This window comes from Epinephelus fuscoguttatus, linkage group LG14 (assembly GCF_011397635.1).
Source record: "Epinephelus fuscoguttatus linkage group LG14, E.fuscoguttatus.final_Chr_v1".
Lineage (NCBI taxonomy): Eukaryota > Metazoa > Chordata > Actinopteri > Perciformes > Serranidae > Epinephelus > Epinephelus fuscoguttatus.
In genome coordinates, this window is record NC_064765.1 from 8609480 (window position 1) to 8628866 (window position 19387).

The window sequence follows — 19387 nt, forward strand, 5'->3', positions numbered from 1 at the left end:
TTATATGAGAATGAATTCCATAGTAACAGATGCTGTTTACCCAGCACTAACCTGACCTGTTCTGGAGCTTCAGCCTGTAACAAATTTCAGTGACGTCAGCTCCACAGCGGATGTTTTATTTAACTCTGGCTTGTTTGCCTGCCGTTCCTGGAAATATCAGATGCAAACTGGGGTTAAAGATTAGCTTTAATGATGAGGAGACTGTCAAATGAGGAATACTGAAGCCTATTTCTAACAGCGATCATTTGTATTATACAGTGATTAGACGTTATTATTAACTGTTAAGATCATTGCATGTATTAAGAGTTCACACTCATTTTTCATTCACATATTTGACCGACAAATTTGGCCTCAGGTCTTCGAAAAATTAGGTCAGTACAATCATTTGGATAAAACAGATCAGACTGGTGCCATTTTATCAAATACTGTTGCTGAGTATTATACAGACGATGGCACAACACAATTGTTTTGAGCTAAAATATTCTAATCTGATCAGTTATAAATGTCCCAGTACTGCTATCAGTAACATCTCAAAAGTACAGTCACCACAGAATCTACACGTGGGAGTAAGTCGATCGTACTCAGGCTTGAATAAATCCTACATCATCTCTGGAGTCTGTAGCAGCCAGAACACAAGTCCAGAAAATCATCCTGCAGGGAATCAGTAATAATAACAGTCAGATAAAAGAAAGTGCAAATTTCAGGTCACAGTTTGTCCACAGAGTTTCTGAAGGTTTGGTCCATTAGCAGGTTTAACAATTCGATATCCTTGTCAGATGAACTCCACCTGCCGATGGACAGAATCCCCTCTTAGTGAAGGTTCCCCTTAAGACTGAATCATCCCATTGTCCTTATTTGCACTCACAGAAACAGTTGGCTGGATACAGCAGAGGAGCATTATTGCTACTGGATAGTCAGTGGAGACAGATGTAGAGAGTCTGGGTTTGCCCTGGATCCAAAGCTTAGAGTGTTTTTAGACGGTGTAGTTTGCTCATCATCGGAAGAACTTCAGATAAACCACTGCACCTAGAATGGCCAGCTCCATTATGATGATGATACCTAACAGCAACTTGTTCGTCACCAGCCTAAAAGACAATAAAGAAGAAAGTCAACAATTAACTGAGGCTCATCATTGTTTCACAAGCATTTACAGAAGACACCCATCATGTTTCATAAAGAAATAAGTTAGGGCTGTCAATATAACGCGTTAATTTCAATTAAATAATCACAGAAAAAATAATGGCTTTAAAAAACTAACACTGATTAATCGCATTCCGTGGACCCTTCCGTGGATCCTTTGACCCTGTGTGTTATTGCAGGCCACAGTGGCTTTGTCACATGATGAAGGCAGACGAAACGACACTGCTCGGCCCCGTGAATGGAACATTTACATTTAACAAAACACTCAAATGGAACTATTGATAGGAGCACCATCCTCTGCGATTTCTGCAGTGGGGAATTTTCGTTTTAGCAGTGAACCCGGTGGTCCAAGCTAGCACAGCCTCTGATGCTAGCACTAGCAGCCAGTTTCATCAAGCCACACTCAACCAGGTGTTCACATGTGAACTGAGTAAGTCTACCTGTGACCGACTAACTAAGGCCCAATTCCAATCCGATCCCTTACAGACTCACTGACTTAGAGGCGCGTTCATGTGAAGTGTGTGAGTGTGTGAGGGCTGTCCCATTGTCAAATCGTCAAGTCAGTGAGTCAGTGAGTGAGCCCTTTATGCCCCCTTACCGTAGGTCACCATCGATGCGGACTTACGGTAAGGAAATTACCCACAGTTCATAGCGTTGTGACATCAAATACAGGGGTTGCCCTCGGAACACCGGAAGTGTTATATATATATATATATATATATATATATATATATCACTATATATCAGATATCACTATATCACTTATAGCACTTTTGATGCTTGTTTAGAAAAAACATGCATATGGTAAAAACACAGTAAATTCATTATTTTAAAGGTAGGATCTGGAGGATTTTCAAACAAAACAAAATATAGACATATACAAATGAAATCCTGCTTAATCATCACCTATGGGCTTCTACTCATGTGTGGTGGTGACTCTGTTTGCAGAGCTCCTGCCCTTTAACTGTATTTTGATGTTTTTGTGAGCTCGCTTCTGGGCAGAGATTTCCCCAGCCAATGAGAGAGCGCAGGTGCCATGCCCGAGCATGTCCAAACGTGCACCAGCGCAAGCCTCGCCTGAACCTCTTCTGTGAAGCCTTCTTCCGTACCTCCGGGCTCCGTACAGCCGGGAGAGTTGAGCCTGATAGGAGGGGTCGAATTTGAATGTGTGTTTACAAACAGCAACTGGAAAATCCTCCAGACCCTACCTTTATACTTAGCTCTTGCCCATTTTGCAACGCAAGTGCTTGGATAAGGATTGACTGATCAGGGAGTCTATCCCTTACACATCTTGTGCGTGCTGACAATAACCGATAAATGGTCACGCCCAGAGCTGCCAGCCCTTTCAGAGTCTCACACTCAATCACTTACAGCGTCAATTAAGTCAGTGAGGGTTCAGGGTTTGAGTCTTTAGGGGCCGGATTGGAATTAGGCCCACCTCCCCTGCAACATGGTTTGCAATGGACTGCAGACCAGTTTTGGTGGTAGAGGACAATTGTGTCCAAACTCCAGCAGCTTTACTACGACACATCTGCCAAAATTCATTTGAACTGAAATTTTTTAAATACTTTCACAGCAAAAATTGATGTATGTGATTAATTAATCTAAGCATGTACTTAATAAGATTCATTTTTTTAATCGCGCGACAGCCCTAAAATAAATAAATGAACTATGAAGGAAGAGAGGTGACGATATTCAGCAAAGGGCTGCAGATCAGAAATGAGCCTGTGCTGCTGCAAAGGACTCGGGTGCACACTCTACCAGGTGAACTACCAGGGCGACCAGGAAAATCTTGACATGCATGGATTTTATCACATTTGTGTAAAATACAATAAACTACCAAAAGAAATCTGATACAACATTGGTGGATTGCTGATAAACTAAATAATAAAATTTTACACACTCTGATTGATGTTGTGTGAAACACATCACCAGTAGAGCTGCAACAATTAGGTGATTAATCAATTACTCGATCAGCAGAAACAGAGTTTAAGCTTCTCACGTGAGGATTTTACGCTTTTCTCTATCATTCATGATTGTTGATGAATTTTATTAGGTTTGTACTTTTTGTTGGCAAAAGAAAAAAGAAAAAGAAATAAGACATCTGAAGATGTCTCCTGCTGCGCTTTTTCACTTTACTGAAACCTTTACTGACATTTCGCAGATTAAACTATTATCAGTTAATTATTGCCTTGATAGTAAAAAATCAATCTTGGAACTCATCACTATAGTCTGACGATGATATTGCCTCTGGAGGCAAGGGCCAATATTTCAGGGGCTTTCTGTGTAGCCAGTGGATATCCCAACTACTAAAACCAAAACAAACAAAACCAGAACACTTCAGTTTATGAAATCTTGTCCCATCAACTACAGATTCTGCATACATATGCAGGAGCTAGATTTTCTCTAAGATTGTGTTCTTGGGAAAATATCTCATTTTGAAAAGCCTACATATCAAAATAATAGAATAAAATGCATTTAGCTCACCTGCTAATAGACTAGCAAAGTACTCATCATTAGATTCAGTTTAGTTTAGACAGTCATAGAAAATTAGTATTGAGTGTAAAAACATAGCTGAATCTAGAGTTTACGATGGTGGTATGACTCTTGGGTCACCTGAGGGCAATGTATGTCTGCATACATGTGCAGAATCTAAAGATCAGTTGCAGCCTTAATATCATCTGTATGTTATTCAGAAAAACATTAATCAGCCAATCAGATTTCTTTTTATCAAATTATGTTTTAGTATTATCAGTGTGGACCATTTTGCCTTGTTAATGTACACAGGAGTTTAATTCTATATACTATCACTCAAACTGAGCTCCTGTTGTCTCTTGACAGGAATACAAAAGAACAGAGAATAAAACAAACTTAAAAAACATACATTTAGCGCATCAATTACAAAAAAACTCAAGATTACTTATATCAAATGTATAATCTCGTAGCACTTACCGCCGCGACATGGCACGAAGAATTTTTCTACTTCGACTAAGGTTCTCTCCAGTATTCGTCAGCTAGAAATTAAACAAAAGACAGAATATACATATAAAAATCACTGTCTGACAACAACTAATAGTATTTTTATTTATTTTTAGCCTTTCATTTATTTTTCATTATAAAAAAATTCAACTGAATAAATCATACTGACCCAAACCTGAGCTGGACCACCTGTTTTGCCCCTAAACTAATTATAAAGGTTGGACTACTTTAGAAAATCTTATAAAATATGAGAAACTAAATCGACTGAATCGAACTATAATATCCAACACACAGTATCAACCCTCAGTAGATTAAAACAAATGCAGCATCACAGTCTCATCCTGTACAGTATCATAATAACAAATCATATCATATCTCACTCTGTTTCTGGTGCGGTCCAGCTGCTCCCTCTGCTCTCCCAGTTCCTCAATGATATCTGTGCCAATCTGATCCGTCTCCGCGGCGATGCGCTGACTTCGCTCAATACTCTGGCTGGCATTGTTCAAAGAGTCTGTGCCCTGAAGAAGCAAGGCTCTCTGGGACTGCAGGTGTGTCTGTATAGGTGGACAAAAATAATAACCAGGATGAATAACACAAACAGTGACAGAAGAGCAAGAAAATAAAACTCCATTCTCAGATACTTTTACTCCTTTAGATATCAAGTAGTTTTGTTGAATACATTCCAGGGTTTATTTCGCAGTAAAGTAAGTACATCAACTTTTCCTCCAACTTTTTCATTCACTTATACATCATCACTTTATTAACTTCCTGCATTTCCTAAGAATTTGTCTTAACAAAGAGCTGGAAAGGCATGAAAGCTTCTTACTTTCATTCTGAGACTGAGAGCCAAAGCAAGATTTTCCAATGTTATTTTAGAGACTTAGAGATTTTTAACAAATCAAAGTCAACACTCACACTCTGTTGGTTTTGTGATGAATAGATGCCAAGATGGCTTCTGTCCGCTGTCTGAGAGGAGGAACCAAAGCCTGGAGCAGAGGTTTTCATGTCCCTCTGCAGCTTGCCCAAATCCCGGTGGTACATGCGCACCTTTGTACTCATTGCATTTCTGAAGGAGGAAGGGGCAGCACGTAGCTCTTCTTCCATTCCTTGTAACTGGACACAGATAAGAAAATAGTGTAATACCAGGGAAAGGTCTTTAATACACTGCCTTTAATAGACACATTAACAGCAGTGTTGGGAGTAACGCATTACTTTTGTAATATATACAGTTGTTTTAGCAATAACAAAGTAATATAATATGTTACAACAAAATTTGGGGTAATATTATTACATTTACAGTGTCATGTAACACTGTCTCCACCTCCGTCAGTGCACTACAAGAAAAAAACATCTCTTTAACAACCTTATTCATACAGTCCATGGTCACTACAGACTAAATTGTAGAAGGGTGCCAGTGATCAGCCTAGCTGAGTCATGTCGTACTGTGCCTTATCATGTTCAGTATGTTTCCACTGATGTAACGTCTACAACATATCCCTTTCTGCTTCTGCGTCCTAAGTCTGCATGAAAGCAGCGGGGATAAGGAGCTGGCCTCTGGTTAATTTTTTCCTCGTCCCGATGATCACCAAATCTGGCCTGGGTGATGTTGGTGTATGTTGGATGTGTTTCCAATCACATCTCCTACAACTGTAGAGCAACGCCGGCACACAGTCCCATTCTTATACATAACCCTCTCTGCAGTGCTGCTGTAGCTGACCGGCACACGGGGATCCAGCAGGTGCGTCGTCCAGCTCCAGTGTTGCAATTTGCACTCGTAATTACGTCAATCATTTATTTTAAAAGGTCTAGGCTATTTAATTATTCTATATCATTTTTTCTCATGTAAATACAAAGTGGTAACCACTGTATGTGAGTACATGAATGGGTCACACCTGTGCAGCACTGGATTTTAAATGAACTCTAACAACCTGGAGCTGCTGTGCTTTGATTATCTGCTGTGAAACAACATGACCCTTATCCATTAAAATGCCTATTAGTTCTTCTGGGGTGATTTGCTGAAAGTAACACAATAGTACCAGTGTAGTAAGTAACTTATTACTCTACACAGAGTCTCTTTCTTAGAGTCATGTGTAAAAATCTTAATCTGTAAACTAATTAGTAACTAAAGATGTCAAATAATTCTAGTGGAGTAAAAAGTACAGTATTTCCCTCTGAACTGGACAAGTACCTCAAATTTGTACTTAAGTAAAGTGCTTGAATAAATTACTAAGACTACACATAACACAAATAAAGTGGGGAATATTAGTAAGTCACAACTAACAAGAAATGTGTGTCAAGATTGTACGTAAATAGATATGAGTAAAAGCAGGCCTTTATTGCACCAAGCCGTTTACTTGTATAATGGCAGAGATTATAAAAGGTCTTATTAAAGTGCGCAGCTGGCAGTTAACACTTCCTAAACAAATAAACAGGAGAGCAGCTCACCACTTCCTCAGCTTCTCCCTGTCTCTCATCGAAAGTCCTCACCAACCTCTTCCTCTCCTCTGTAAACACAACACAAGTGTCAGTTTTACAGCACAGAAAACACCTTTCTCATGAGTCTGTCACACAGTTAGCACAGTAGCTAACGTTAACATTAGCTAGTAAAACAACAACATTAACCGTTTACCTCCGTGACATTTCCCGGCTCTCTCCGGCATCAGCTTCAGCTCCTCATACAGTGATTTGTAGATTTCGTGCAACTTCTCGAATTCCTCTGACGACATGTTTGCAGTAACTGTAGTTTAACTACTTCGTCTTTTGTGGTAAAATAAAACTACAGTAACAGTCACAACCGTAAGTTCAGCTTCTAGTTTTGCTTTGATGATAATCAGGTCCTCGGGACTTCCGCATGATGCCTCTCATGATCCCGTCCTCCAGTGCCTAAAACCCCCGAACAAAAATAAAACACAGGCATGATTTAGTACATTTTTTTCGAACAAAAAATAAACAGGTTCAATATTACACTCTAAATAATAAAGAAAATTAGGAAAATGCTCCAAAATCTCGTTCAAAAGATTTAAAAAGCACCACGATAACAATTTTAGTCAGGCACTACGCAGACAGCTTTCACGGTGCCTTCTGGGAAATGTAGTTTAAAACAATACTACTGCTTCTTACTATAAAAATGTACAGTACAACAATTAATTTTAGTTATTTATTAAAATGGAAACTTAATTTTTACTCCTTGTAAAATAATTTTACGTAATTTTATTTAACCATTCACATATGTATGTAGTTGTTTATTTTTATTGTACCCTTGCTTTTGTTTGATTGTTTTATCTCTTACATTTATCCTGTTTTGATAATGATGATAATAATAATAATAATAAAAATAACATTAGTAATAATTTATAGCAGTTTTCAAAACAGTAAAATAAAACATATATCGTCACTGTACTGAGACTGTAAGTGTGAAAATTGCTCTAGAATTAGAGTATAGTTAAATAAAGCGATAAAAACAAATAAATATACATAATGATAGTTTGACAAGTTATTGTACCTAAAAAAATTATATTAGACAGTCAAATAAGGTTCCTGGAGAAAAAAAGAAGTTGTAACATAGTAATAATAATAATAATAATAATAATAATAATGATGATGACTTTATTAAGGACACACAGAAAGGTCCATAGCATACCACATAAAAACAGACAATCACCAATGTACAAAACATAATTATAAATGCTTATATATAATATATACAAGTTCATGTTAAAAGACAACATTGCAAACATTAAATCTGCTTTTGTTAATCTGTCAGCCTATGATAAATTAATCTGATTCCCTAAAACTGTTTATACTCCATCGTAGGCCTATAAATAAATTAAATTATTCTAATGATAATTTACTTTCTAAAACCAACTGGTTAATCAAACATTGGTGTCATCTTGACGTAAAATAATAAAGATGTCCACTAACCTTATGTATTTCTCCTGCCGGGCTGTAAAACTACAATCCCATGATGCCGTTCGCGGTGTCTCTTTCACCCCTGCTACGCTCTGCACCCCTTTATGCTTTGACATCAGCTGTTCTGCCTACGGAGCAGTGGCGTCCTGCTGGAGGAGACAGAAAGGCACACATCCGTGATATTATGTTGCTGCTAATAATCGCCGCGGGTCTCGGAGTGGGGACGGTACTGGTGATTTTATTTGCACCTCACATAAGGTAAGGCTGCAATTATGGCTCTCATTCATTCTCATGTAATCCCAGTGTCTCACACATCACGGGTTGGTTGTTACTTGGTTGACAGGACATTACATTGCACTGATGTAATTATTACGATGAGGTTCAGTGTCATTATATAAAACACTGTGCAGCATCTGAACACAGCTGATCGTCATTTTAAAGGCGTTTCTGTCCGGATCACATTTTATTCCACGCGACGCTGACTGACATTTTAAGCAGAAAATCAATGAAACAAAATGATGGAGCTGTGGGAGTTTTAGCACAGAGATGAACCTGGACTCTTCCATCTGAGCAGCTCGGGCCTATCAGCAGCCTGAGCGTAGGAGGAGTTATATTGGTATGCATTACTCCAACAGAGCCATTGGTTATGGGGCGGCCCTGCTCTGTGGCGTGGGTCGTACGACTTGACGCTCAGTTCAGCTCATTGTCCAAGTTTCTCTATGAATAATTAAGCCAAGCTGTCCATATGTCCTAATGAGGACATGGCTTAGCTGTGCTGGAGCAGAGGGAGCTTCTGTCTGCTGTGGTTCAGTGTTAATCAGTGGCCACTGTGTATTAACAGGAAATATGCAGCAGGAGGAGTGTGCATGTCCTCAGCTAGTCTGGAGGGGAAGACAGTCCTCATCACAGGGGCCAACACAGGGATCGGGAAGGAGACTGCCCTGGACCTGGCAGTGCGAGGTGACTCTTTGGTTTTACATTTAACCATACAGCACAGCGCCAGTTTACAACCATTATCACTGACAACAAACAACAGTAGTCTGAATAAAATAAGACTGAACTAAGTAAGTTAAAGAGTATTCTTCTATCCCATATCATAATATATACATTTATATTTTATGTATAAAAGAAAGATAGACTGAAAGACTTGCAGAAGACATGCAGAATGTAGACTGATTTTTTCCCCTCATCGTATTAATTTGATAAAATCTGAAGTGAATCATTCCACTGACTTGTCCTCACATTATTAACAGTTTACTAGCAGAAACTGCACTGATTGAGCCTTTTATTCTGTGTAATATTGGTCAACGGGAAATATAAGAAATTGCCATTAGTGACAACTTGAATGACTTTGGCTCGTCATTACAAGCAGCACATATACGTGTTACATTTGCCAAAACCTAATGCACAGACTGGTTGGGATGGTGGATGGGAGGAGAGTTGGGCTCCATGATCAGCCTGATATGATTATGCGCTGTACATTGCTGCAAACTATGGGTCTGTGACATTCATACATTATTTTGCAGCGGACATGTTTGGTCGGACAGGCTTGGTTACTTGGTTACGGTTAGGAAAAGACCATGTTGTGGCTTAAAATACCTGGTTTCGTTGACACAACCATCTCTGGAAATTTCTTGCTAAAACCACCTGGTCTTGTTGTTTGTTAGTCTTGAGCAGTAGTTTGCAGCCAGGCTTCATACCACCCCCATCCCTCTACCTCTGTATGACAAAGTCAGCTCATATATACATGCAATCTGAACTACATCACTGCAGAGATGTTATGCTACGTATGAAATGTACAAATGTAACATATCTCCCAGCAAGCATTTTTTGATTTAAAAAATGTCTAATAGCCGTCTACATGAAGACCTGACGCCTAGGCTAAATCACGGCTGAATTTGGGCTGTCAGTGAAAATTTGGTAGAAGTCTAACCATAGCCAAAGTGTAGACGTCATCAATTATACGGCTATGTAGAGACTATGTCCAAAAAATGGAGATAAACATATTTTAATTACTGTTGACTCTCCATACGTGATTGAATATCATACCGCACGCCATCTGCAATGGCGAAAATTACATTTAATCAATTTCAAAATTAAATCCGCTAGATTTGGGTTACATGTAGCTAGACTAAATCAGAGCTAAATATAGCCAATACGTTTAAATCACGACTATTGATTGCTGGGCTGACTGTAAGAGCTATGAATTAATTTAGAAAGAGTGGATTTTGTAAGATTTGTAGGATTAATACGTTTTGGGATGGTTTATATTTTTGTATTGTTAGATGTTTTAGCATAGGGACATAGATATGGACATTGACACTTGTAATTTATATCAGTTGTATTATTTTTTTTTTTTTTTTTGCTGGAGAGAGAGGGTGCCGTATTTTTTGTTGACTGCACTTTTCTTTGTTTGCTGTGATCATTTTGATTATAAGTTTGTACATGTTATAATAAGTTGATTCCTTTGCATTAATACATTTATTTAATGTATTTTTTGGATCTCAGCAATTCTTTTGTTGATGTGTCAGACAAATAAACCAGGCCCAGCCTCAGCCCCTCAGTGACTTTTAGTTTGTTTCCTGCAGTCGCTACACCAATGTTTGCAGAAATGTACAGTAGGGTGCCCCAGGAATGAGTCCTAAAACCCAGACATGAGTTAGCATTTCAACACTCTGGTGTCCTCATCTTGAAGTCAGTGGGTTTTTCATTAGATGCCTGACTTAAGGTCTGTGGTCAACACAAGCTTAAGAGACTTTCATGTTTTGTTTTATGACATAAAATACGTCAGTAAATGCCCCACTTGTTTATTTTACAGCTTTTATGTGTCTTAAAAAAGGTGGTTGTTAACAAGTTGCTAAATGGGACTACAGAATGTCATCACACCGAACATGGCTTTACAGCTGTGCTGTGGAGGCAACGTTAAACCATGCGACCGTAGTGTAGTTCGTTAATAGCTTAACGTTAGCAACTGACTTCTGGCGATTGCCTTTAGGCTTCAATAATCATGCAAATTATGTTCATTTGGGAAGATTATCTTGCTGAACAAAACGTGTAAGTATCATAAACATCTGTTTCCCACAGAGCTTATTTTCGTTAATAATCCAAAATCCAATGGGACAAATCCCACAGGCTTTTTGACGAGAGAACCAGTGTGATGCTAACCTCTGCGTCAGCCTACCAAAAAACGTCATCCCTGGAGAACTCTATGCCAATATATCTTCTGGCGACTGGGCTGTTCTGCAATAGTCGAGGACGATCAAACCAAACACTGGCTCTAGAGGAGATCTGTTGCATTTCTTATGTTACCTGAAGGCCACTGGAGGTTCTGCTGCACGCTTAAAAAGGGAGGGATATTCAGTTGGTTGTAATCTCCAACCTCACAGCTAGATGCCACTAAGTCCTACACACTGGTCCTTTAAAGCTTTATTTTTAAAGCTTAAAACTCAATGCAGATATTAGAGTTTATGATCTTTGGTTGACGTTGTTGTGTTATGACGAAAGTGTTTTGCTTGAGGAGTGACATAAGAAGAAACCTCCTTTTATAAATGGCTCCACGCACCACAAGTCAACAGACACACCCTCTATCTTCTGTTCTGTTAATTAACGTAGTTTCTGTTTTGTTCATAGTTTAGCTGCTGCTTATTTTTCACATGACAGGGGCTCGGGTGATCATGGCATGCAGAGACGTGGACAAAGGAGAAGAGGCGGCGGCCAGTATACGAGCTGCGTACTCTAACGCACAAGTAGAGGTTCGAGAGCTTGACTTGGCAGACACCTGCTCTATACGAGCCTTCGCACAGAAGTTCCTGAGAGGTAAGCACAGAGTCACATCTACTCACAGAACCCTGCTTTGCTGTTATCTAACAGTTTCCGCAGCTGACACGTTCCTTTTGTTGTGATGTTGTCTCCTTCAGAGGTTAACCATCTTCATATCCTCATCAACAACGCTGGAGTGATGATGTGCCCGTACACAAAAACAATTGATGGCTTTGAGATGCACATTGGAGTCAATCACTTGGGTAAGACTGCAGCGAAATTTACTTGAATCAATTAACAGGACTGAAAACATGATGGAGTAACTGACTGATCCATCTATTGTATCAGAATATTTCATGCACAATTAATCGGCCCTACTCAAGCAAAAATGATTGATGTGAAGGATCCTAATATTTTATTTACATGCAGGGACACACAGTAGATGAGTTGGGAACATAATAGTCTTCCTGCCTGTAGTTCACACATTTCATAAGCATAATGGGTGTTGGGGTTGTACAAGGTACTTATCCATAGTCAGTGTTTTACCTGCAGTAGATGTCTGTTGGCACACCCCTGTTATGAAGAAGCAGGCAGGAGTACCGCCACGGAAGCTAAGCAATGTACTGCTGTTGATGGGGGTTGGCAGCAAAACGCATTTTAGCCACCTCAAAAAAGTCAGTAGCAATTTAAGTTTATGCTGTTGAAAGTATTTTTATCGCTTTATCTTGCCGTCAGATAGGCAAGGCCTTGTGAGTAACCTGTGAGAGTGTATACAGAGAGAGGCAGCTCTCCTGGGGTGTCATGGTGGAGACACATGCCTGACAGAGTGATGATAGTCAGCAGAATTAAGTGTTAAGTGTTAAGATAAGTTCAGGGCTACTGTTAAACCTCATGAGAAGGCCATGTTTTGTGGTGAAGACTGCAATAAAGACATTGCTGATGAACAGCACTTGAACGCCTCACCATCCTTCCTTCCGCAGAGTGGTCCGCACCGCAAGAAGCGAGTTACCAGCTAATAACAAGCCAAGCTAAAATTAATGTTAATAAGCCAGTTTGTTCTGAACTACGGTTTGGAGCCAGTAAGCTGTTCCTGAGTGAAGTACAGTAACATACGCTACTGTCAAAGCCACCAGACTCCATTGAGAAAAATAGTAATTTGGTTCGTTGAACACAGGAGCTGCTGGTCTACTACTGCCTCGATTAGTTAGTTCATTTGTGCTATTGTCTGACTTTGGTCAGTCTGTACTAACTTTTTTTAAATGCCAGTGTCACGCAATAACACAAACTAACCAACTGATCGAGGTAGCGGTAGACCAGCAGCTCCTGTGTTCAGCAATGTAAAATTACGTTTTTCTCAATGAAGTCTGGCTTTGAATAGAGCGATATAACAGCTCCAGTTCCTTGCTGTTTGACCGCAATGTAAAGCGATGAAAATATTCTAAACATAGCGTACACTTGAGCTAATATTGATTTTAATGTGGGACTTTTATTAGGTGGCTAAATATGTATTGCTGTTGCCCCCGTCCACAGCAGTACAGTACATTGCCTAGCTTCCACGTTGGTACTCCAGTCTGCTTCTCTAAACTGGGGAGTTGCCGACCACCTTCTACTCTATATCACACTTACTATGGATAAGTGCCCCATAGAACCCCACTTTAAAAGATCCAAACTATCCCTTAAACGGGATTTTGGATCCTGACAGTCTCTTAAAAGATCTAATTTACAGTTTCTTCAGTGGTGTTTTAAACACCATCATCATGTTAGAATATTGTTTGCTGTCTTATGTTGTCACTCACATCTGTCTAAAGCTACTTACTGTAACCAACTATCCATTTATATGGTAAATGTGAAAATACAATATAATAATAACTATAAAATGCAAGATAAAATGAGTTAGAGGTTAATACTTCTCGCACATCCTTGGATGACAGGGTCTGAATTTGAAAGCTGAAGTTTTGTTTTTACAGTCAGGTTAATAACAATACAGACTGTGTGTGTGTGTGTGTGTGTGTGTGTGTGTGTGTGTGTGTTTAGCACTGACTGTATGTGTTTCTTACTTGTGGCAGGGCACTTCCTGTTGACGTCCCTCCTGATCGGGCTGCTGAAGCGCAGTGCGCCGGCCCGGATCGTGGTGGTTTCATCTCTTGCTCACAACTTCGGCTGGATCCGTTTCCATGACCTTCACAGCCAGGGAAGCTACAACAGCGGATTAGCGTACTGCCAAAGCAAACTGGCAAATGTGCTCTTTGCCAGAGAGTTGGCGCGTAGACTCAAAGGTACACAAACACACACGCATATAATCAAACACATGAAACATGGGAGAATGGACAGATGACTTGCTTTGCTTTGGCAGAGAGTAGTAACAGAGACAGGACTAGTGATTAGAGCAGGTGTGAAACCAACAACAACTTGTATTAAAGGAATACTTCTCCCAAATGATCTTTTTTTTTTTAATCGATAACACATTCTGTTAGTAGAAGTCTTTTGATACAGGAAATAATAACATTTCAAATTCATCAGAAGAAAACATCTTTTTGCCTAAAATGTCAGGTAATGAAAATGGAATTAAATTATCTTGAAGAAAAATAAGAGTAAGCAAAAAGCCACTTCACTTGAGCTCAAGTTTCAGGCAGTTTATAAAAAGCAACAGTGTTTTCTAATAGTCAGACTGATACTGCAGATTAGATAGAAGAAAAAATGTCGCCCATAGTGATTAACGTCTGTTGTCCTCACAGATACCAACGTGACAGTGAACTCAGTCCACCCAGGAACAGTGAACTCTGACCTGACCAGACATTCGACCCTCATGACGATATTTTTCACCGTCTTCTCCATGTTCTTAAAAACACCTCGGGAAGGAGCACAAACCAGCATCTACTGTGCTGTGGCAGAAGAACTGCACTCAATCTCTGGGAAACACTTCAGGTAACCAACAACAAGCTTGAAATCTGTCAGGTTCACTGTGAAGACCCGAGGATCTGAAATTGGTTGTGGATGCAAATTTACTTATTTTTTTATTTTTACTGTAAACAAGTAAACAAAATCTAGACAAAGGAGCAAAATGTGCAACCTTGTTCCAATCGTCCCTCACCCCCACTAGCCACATCTACAAGCCAGGATTCTGTATGTTTTCATTGCTATTCTGATCCTCAGGGAACAGCATTGGGGCCTGTTTATTTCCTGTCAGCTACTGCATTAACAAACCGGACTCGGGAAGGAGCACAAACCTAAAAACACAGGGTTCAACCCCAATGGGCTTGGTTTAGTAGGACCTAGCAATGCTTGCTTCGATGAGCTCTGTGACCATCTCAGGTGTGCTCTGAGTGCACAATCATACTGTATGTGATAACCTCTGTGCACCTTTGTAAGAATACAGGGCAAAAATCTTAAATTTTGGTTTGATAAAAATGAGAAATTGGACCACAGAAATAAAGTAATCATCATCATCAATATTTTTCAGCCAGCCTCAGGTTGTTGCTATACGTGTCTGACAGCATTTCTACAGAGATCAACCTTTTCATTCAAGAGTAAGATCCTTTTTATTTGACCTGAAACAGCCCCGAATTCACTATCACCAACTTCACCAGACTCCATTTAAATAAACACTAATTTAATCATCATTAAACACAATTCATTCAATGTCGACAGAAACAAAATAAAACTCACAAAAGATGGCTTGCTTGGTCTTTCCACTGTTCCAACAATCACCAGCTCTTGTTTGGTTGAAATGAACCCTTAATCCCCCCAGTTGGATGTGAAAACATGCTGGCTCTATACACCCCAAAATTATTGTTTTTTTAAATGGAGTCTGATGGGTTTGCCAAACACGATTTCAGGACTGTTTCTGGTTAAACAAAAAAGATCTTACTCTTTAACAAAGGGGCTAGACTTAGATGTTTGCAAGTCTAGACAGGACTGTCCCTCAGCCAGGAGTTATTAACCGTTGTATTTTACCAGCTGAAGGGAAATGGGACATGAGGTATCAAATTGTGCAGCAGGCGTGTTCCTGTAGAAGCCATGCGGTTACCTGATCTCAACTTCTTTATTAATGTTTCATTCCCCAGTGTCTTGTAAAAGACTACACAACCCACAAGCTTTAGTGTCACCACGGAAAATTTGCCTGCTTCACAGCCCTGTCATCTTTAATTACTCCAACATGGTTTTGCCATTAGACAGGTGGTAATTTTTTAATATGATTTTATGGCCTGTCTGTGTTCTCCCAGTGTCCTTGATTTTGGATGGTTTAGCTGAAAGTTTTAAACTTTTATTAAAGAGGTTTTCTTACATACTTTTTTTTTTTTTTTTTTTTAAAAAGGGCAACCATTTTAAGCTCTACTTGTTTTGTCTCTCATCAAGCTATTTCTCCTCATTTCATTCATTTTGTGATATTGTTTATCTATGATATAAAGAATCATTGTAAAAGTTAAACCTGTATACTGCAGATAATAATGTAAGGCTAACAATACAGTCTACAACCTCAAGGTTAGCTAGCAGCTCTGTGAGGCTGTGCTAAGTGCTAACACTAGCACTGCAAAACGCTCATAATGACAACATAATATTCACTGGGTATACCTTTGATCATGTTCACCATGTTATTTTAGCATGTTAGCATGCTGACATTTTGCTAATGAGCACTAAAAGCAAAGTACAGCTCAGGCTAATGGGAATGAGGCTGTATTAGCAGGTATAGAGTGCTCCAGGGATGATGTTTTTCAAAAGGCCGATGCTAAAGTTAGCATCGCCCTGGTTCCCTCATCAAAAAGCCTATGTGGGTTTTTTTCAATGGATTTTGTATTACTGCAGAAAATCAGCTCAATGGTAGACAAAAGTTTGATACTAACGCATGTTGTTGAGCAAGATAATCTTCACAAATGAACACTGCTTTAATGATTTTTTTAAGCCTAAATGCAATCGGCAGAGGTAAAAAGCTAACGTTAGGCTATAAACAGACGACACCGTGGTCCCACAATGAGGCTGTAAAGCCGTGTTCAGCACAATGATGTTCTGTAGTCTCATTTAGCCAATTGATAGCAACTGTCTTTTTTAGGACACATAGAAGCATCAAAATTCACGAGTGGGGTATTTACTGGCGTATTTTATGTCATAGAACAAAATGTGAAAGTCTCTTAAGCTTGCGTTAGCCACAGACCTTATTTCAGGCATCTAACCAAAAACCCATTTAAAAAGCCAATTGACTTCAAGACAAGGGAAGCAGGAGTGGAAAAATGCTCACTCATTTTCGGGTTTAGGTCTCATTGCTGGCGCACTCTACTTGTTCATAAACCAAAGAATTGAACAAATTTAAATTTTGACTTGATGATGCCAGATGAAAGATGCTAGGAGATAAGTTAAGAGATCAACAGAGTGAATATAATGTAGTCTGAGGGGGACACAAATGTCTGTACCAAATTTTATAGCAATCCATGTCATGGCTGTCAATTGTCAATCTCAGAGGGACACTGAGGAAAAGTCAGTAGATCACTAAATTCAACAGGAGTCACCCCTTGGGCACCATGTTTATTTTCACCAAATTTCAGGGCGATCGGCCTTATAATAATTGTTGAAATATTTCAGTCTGGACCAAAGTGGTGGACAGACCCATGTTCCCATTCTTTCCAGTTGGTTTGTTTCAAAGTTCCTAACTTTGTTTCATCCTTTGTGAGGGTAGTTGTACCTTTACTTTTCACATTATTCATTGCTAGTTTCTTGTCATTTAATCTATCTACAAGTTAAGTATCATTGTAAGTCACCACAGATAAAAGTGAATTTACTGGACATTTTAAAGGCACCAAGACATATTAAGTTCCTTGTGTCTGCTCATTTCAAGTGCTGACAGGTAAAATACTGTCATGCTGAAGGAAATCACTGCCCCCGGAGTGCTGAGTCACTGCATTATTAGCTTTTATGTAATAGTCACTCCCCCTCTTGTCATTTCAGCGACTGCGCCCCTGCCTTTGTAGCCCCACAGGGAAGAAGTGAGGAGACAGCGAGGAGACTGTGGGACATCAGCTGTGAACATCTCGGTATCGAGTGGGACTGATTCAACTTTTAACCACCATCTATCTCAGTTCTCAAAAGGAGTCCTTATTCTTTCTTTATCATTCATTTCATTATGGTTTCGATGTTCTGTACTTTGAGTGTTTCTTACCTAATAAGCAGTCAGGTAATACTGTAAGAGGTACTCTCATGTGAAGTTGCTTTTTTGTGTAATAATGCAGTAATTACATTTTAATAACTTGAGTATTTTGGTGCTCAACGACAGCTGCTCAAACCAAAACCACTCGACTGTATTATCATGTAAACACAAATAACTTTTTGACTCTATATTTTTGTGACACAATGTGAATACAGTGTAGACAAAAAAGCAACTTGATGTATTGTAACGCTGTAGGATACTGTGAAGGGTCAAGCCAGGGTAAATGACCAGCATCTTTATCAAATATTGTCTTTTTCTTTTTTATTCCTGCAGAATTTGCAGCTAAATTGCTTGACTTTTGTGCCAGCATTTATAAACAATTGCAGGGGTTCTTACGGTGTTTCCAGGTTGATAAAACAATTAGTAACCTATCTAAGATCAGCGTCGGTCTGAGCCATGATTACCGCTTGAATTGCATAAATGTATTTTGTGATAACTGTAGTCAGTGTAGGTTATTATAAGAAGGTTTTTCTATATTACCCAAGTCAGACTTAGAATCATGTCGTTGCAATACCTGCAGAGAACTTTTTGCCATTTGCATTGCCAAAAACTGCACATTCCTGGAGGAACTACAGTTTTACATTTATAAGGATCTCCTGAGTCATGTTTCCTTTTCAGCATTCACAGACAAGGTTGCCAAGAGTTTACATTCTGTGTTTTATACAAGTGAAACATGCCTTTTACTACACTTATATTCATGTTAAGAGTTGAATGTTTACATATGATGTAAATAAACGGAGATATTACTATAACGGTGCTCGTACCAAATCCTTGAAATTCAGTTTAAGATCAACAAAATGTCATCAGCAAAGTAAGAACTGGATGGTTAGTACACAGAAACAGAAACAGGTCATCTCGAGTCATGAAATGTTGGAAGAAAATTGAATCAGAGGAAATGAGTCAGATCTGATCCAAAACAGTACAAAATACACACACATCCTAACGTACAATAAAGTGGGTGCTGTACCAAAGAAACGTCTGGCAAAATAGGAAACAAATAAGTCTGCACAACAAGCAGCTCCCTTTTAGAAGGATTTTAATGCAGAGTAACATTTCGAGCCTACAGCTCTTCCTCAGTTAAATCTGAGAAAAGGTTGTAGGCTCAAAACATTTTTCAGATCTGATCCAATCCAATCGCCAGAAATAATGATGGCAATGTGCGTTTCTGCAAACCACAGATATGTTAAAAATTGTACATTAACATGTAGCACATATGTTGAAACTTCACATTTCTTTTCGTTTTACTAACACTGTGGTTAACATATGGTTAGGTTAGGCACAAAAAACAGCTGTGGTTGGGATAAGATCATGTTTGGGCTTGAAAAATCCAGTTTTGGTGGAACAACCACGGCTGAGGAAGCCATCAGTGTCTCTGTAAAGAATAAACGCTTTTCATGGCACTAT

The 19387-nt window shown here is 39.2% G+C and overlaps 2 protein-coding genes across 2 annotated transcripts; one reads left to right on the forward strand and one right to left on the reverse strand.

Moving 5' to 3' along the window:
* Window positions 1–168: 168 nt before the first annotated feature.
* vti1b (vesicle transport through interaction with t-SNAREs 1B) lies at window positions 169–6994 on the reverse strand. Its single transcript, XM_049596980.1, has 6 exons — window positions 6749–6994; window positions 6565–6623; window positions 5035–5232; window positions 4500–4673; window positions 4093–4154; window positions 169–1085 (listed from the first exon to the last, which is right to left on the reverse strand). The coding sequence occupies exons 1-6, from the start codon at window positions 6843–6845 to the stop codon at window positions 995–997; spliced, it is 681 nt and encodes a 226-aa protein (XP_049452937.1). The 5' UTR covers window positions 6846–6994; the 3' UTR covers window positions 169–994.
* Window positions 6995–8050: 1056 nt separating this feature from the next.
* On the forward strand, window positions 8051–18735 carry rdh12 (retinol dehydrogenase 12). The gene is made up of 7 exons (XM_049596978.1): window positions 8051–8286; window positions 8870–8988; window positions 11689–11844; window positions 11946–12050; window positions 13854–14063; window positions 14523–14712; window positions 17725–18735. The coding sequence occupies exons 1-7, from the start codon at window positions 8081–8083 to the stop codon at window positions 17825–17827; spliced, it is 1089 nt and encodes a 362-aa protein (XP_049452935.1). The 5' UTR covers window positions 8051–8080; the 3' UTR covers window positions 17828–18735.
* The last annotated feature ends 652 nt before the right edge of the window (window positions 18736–19387 follow it).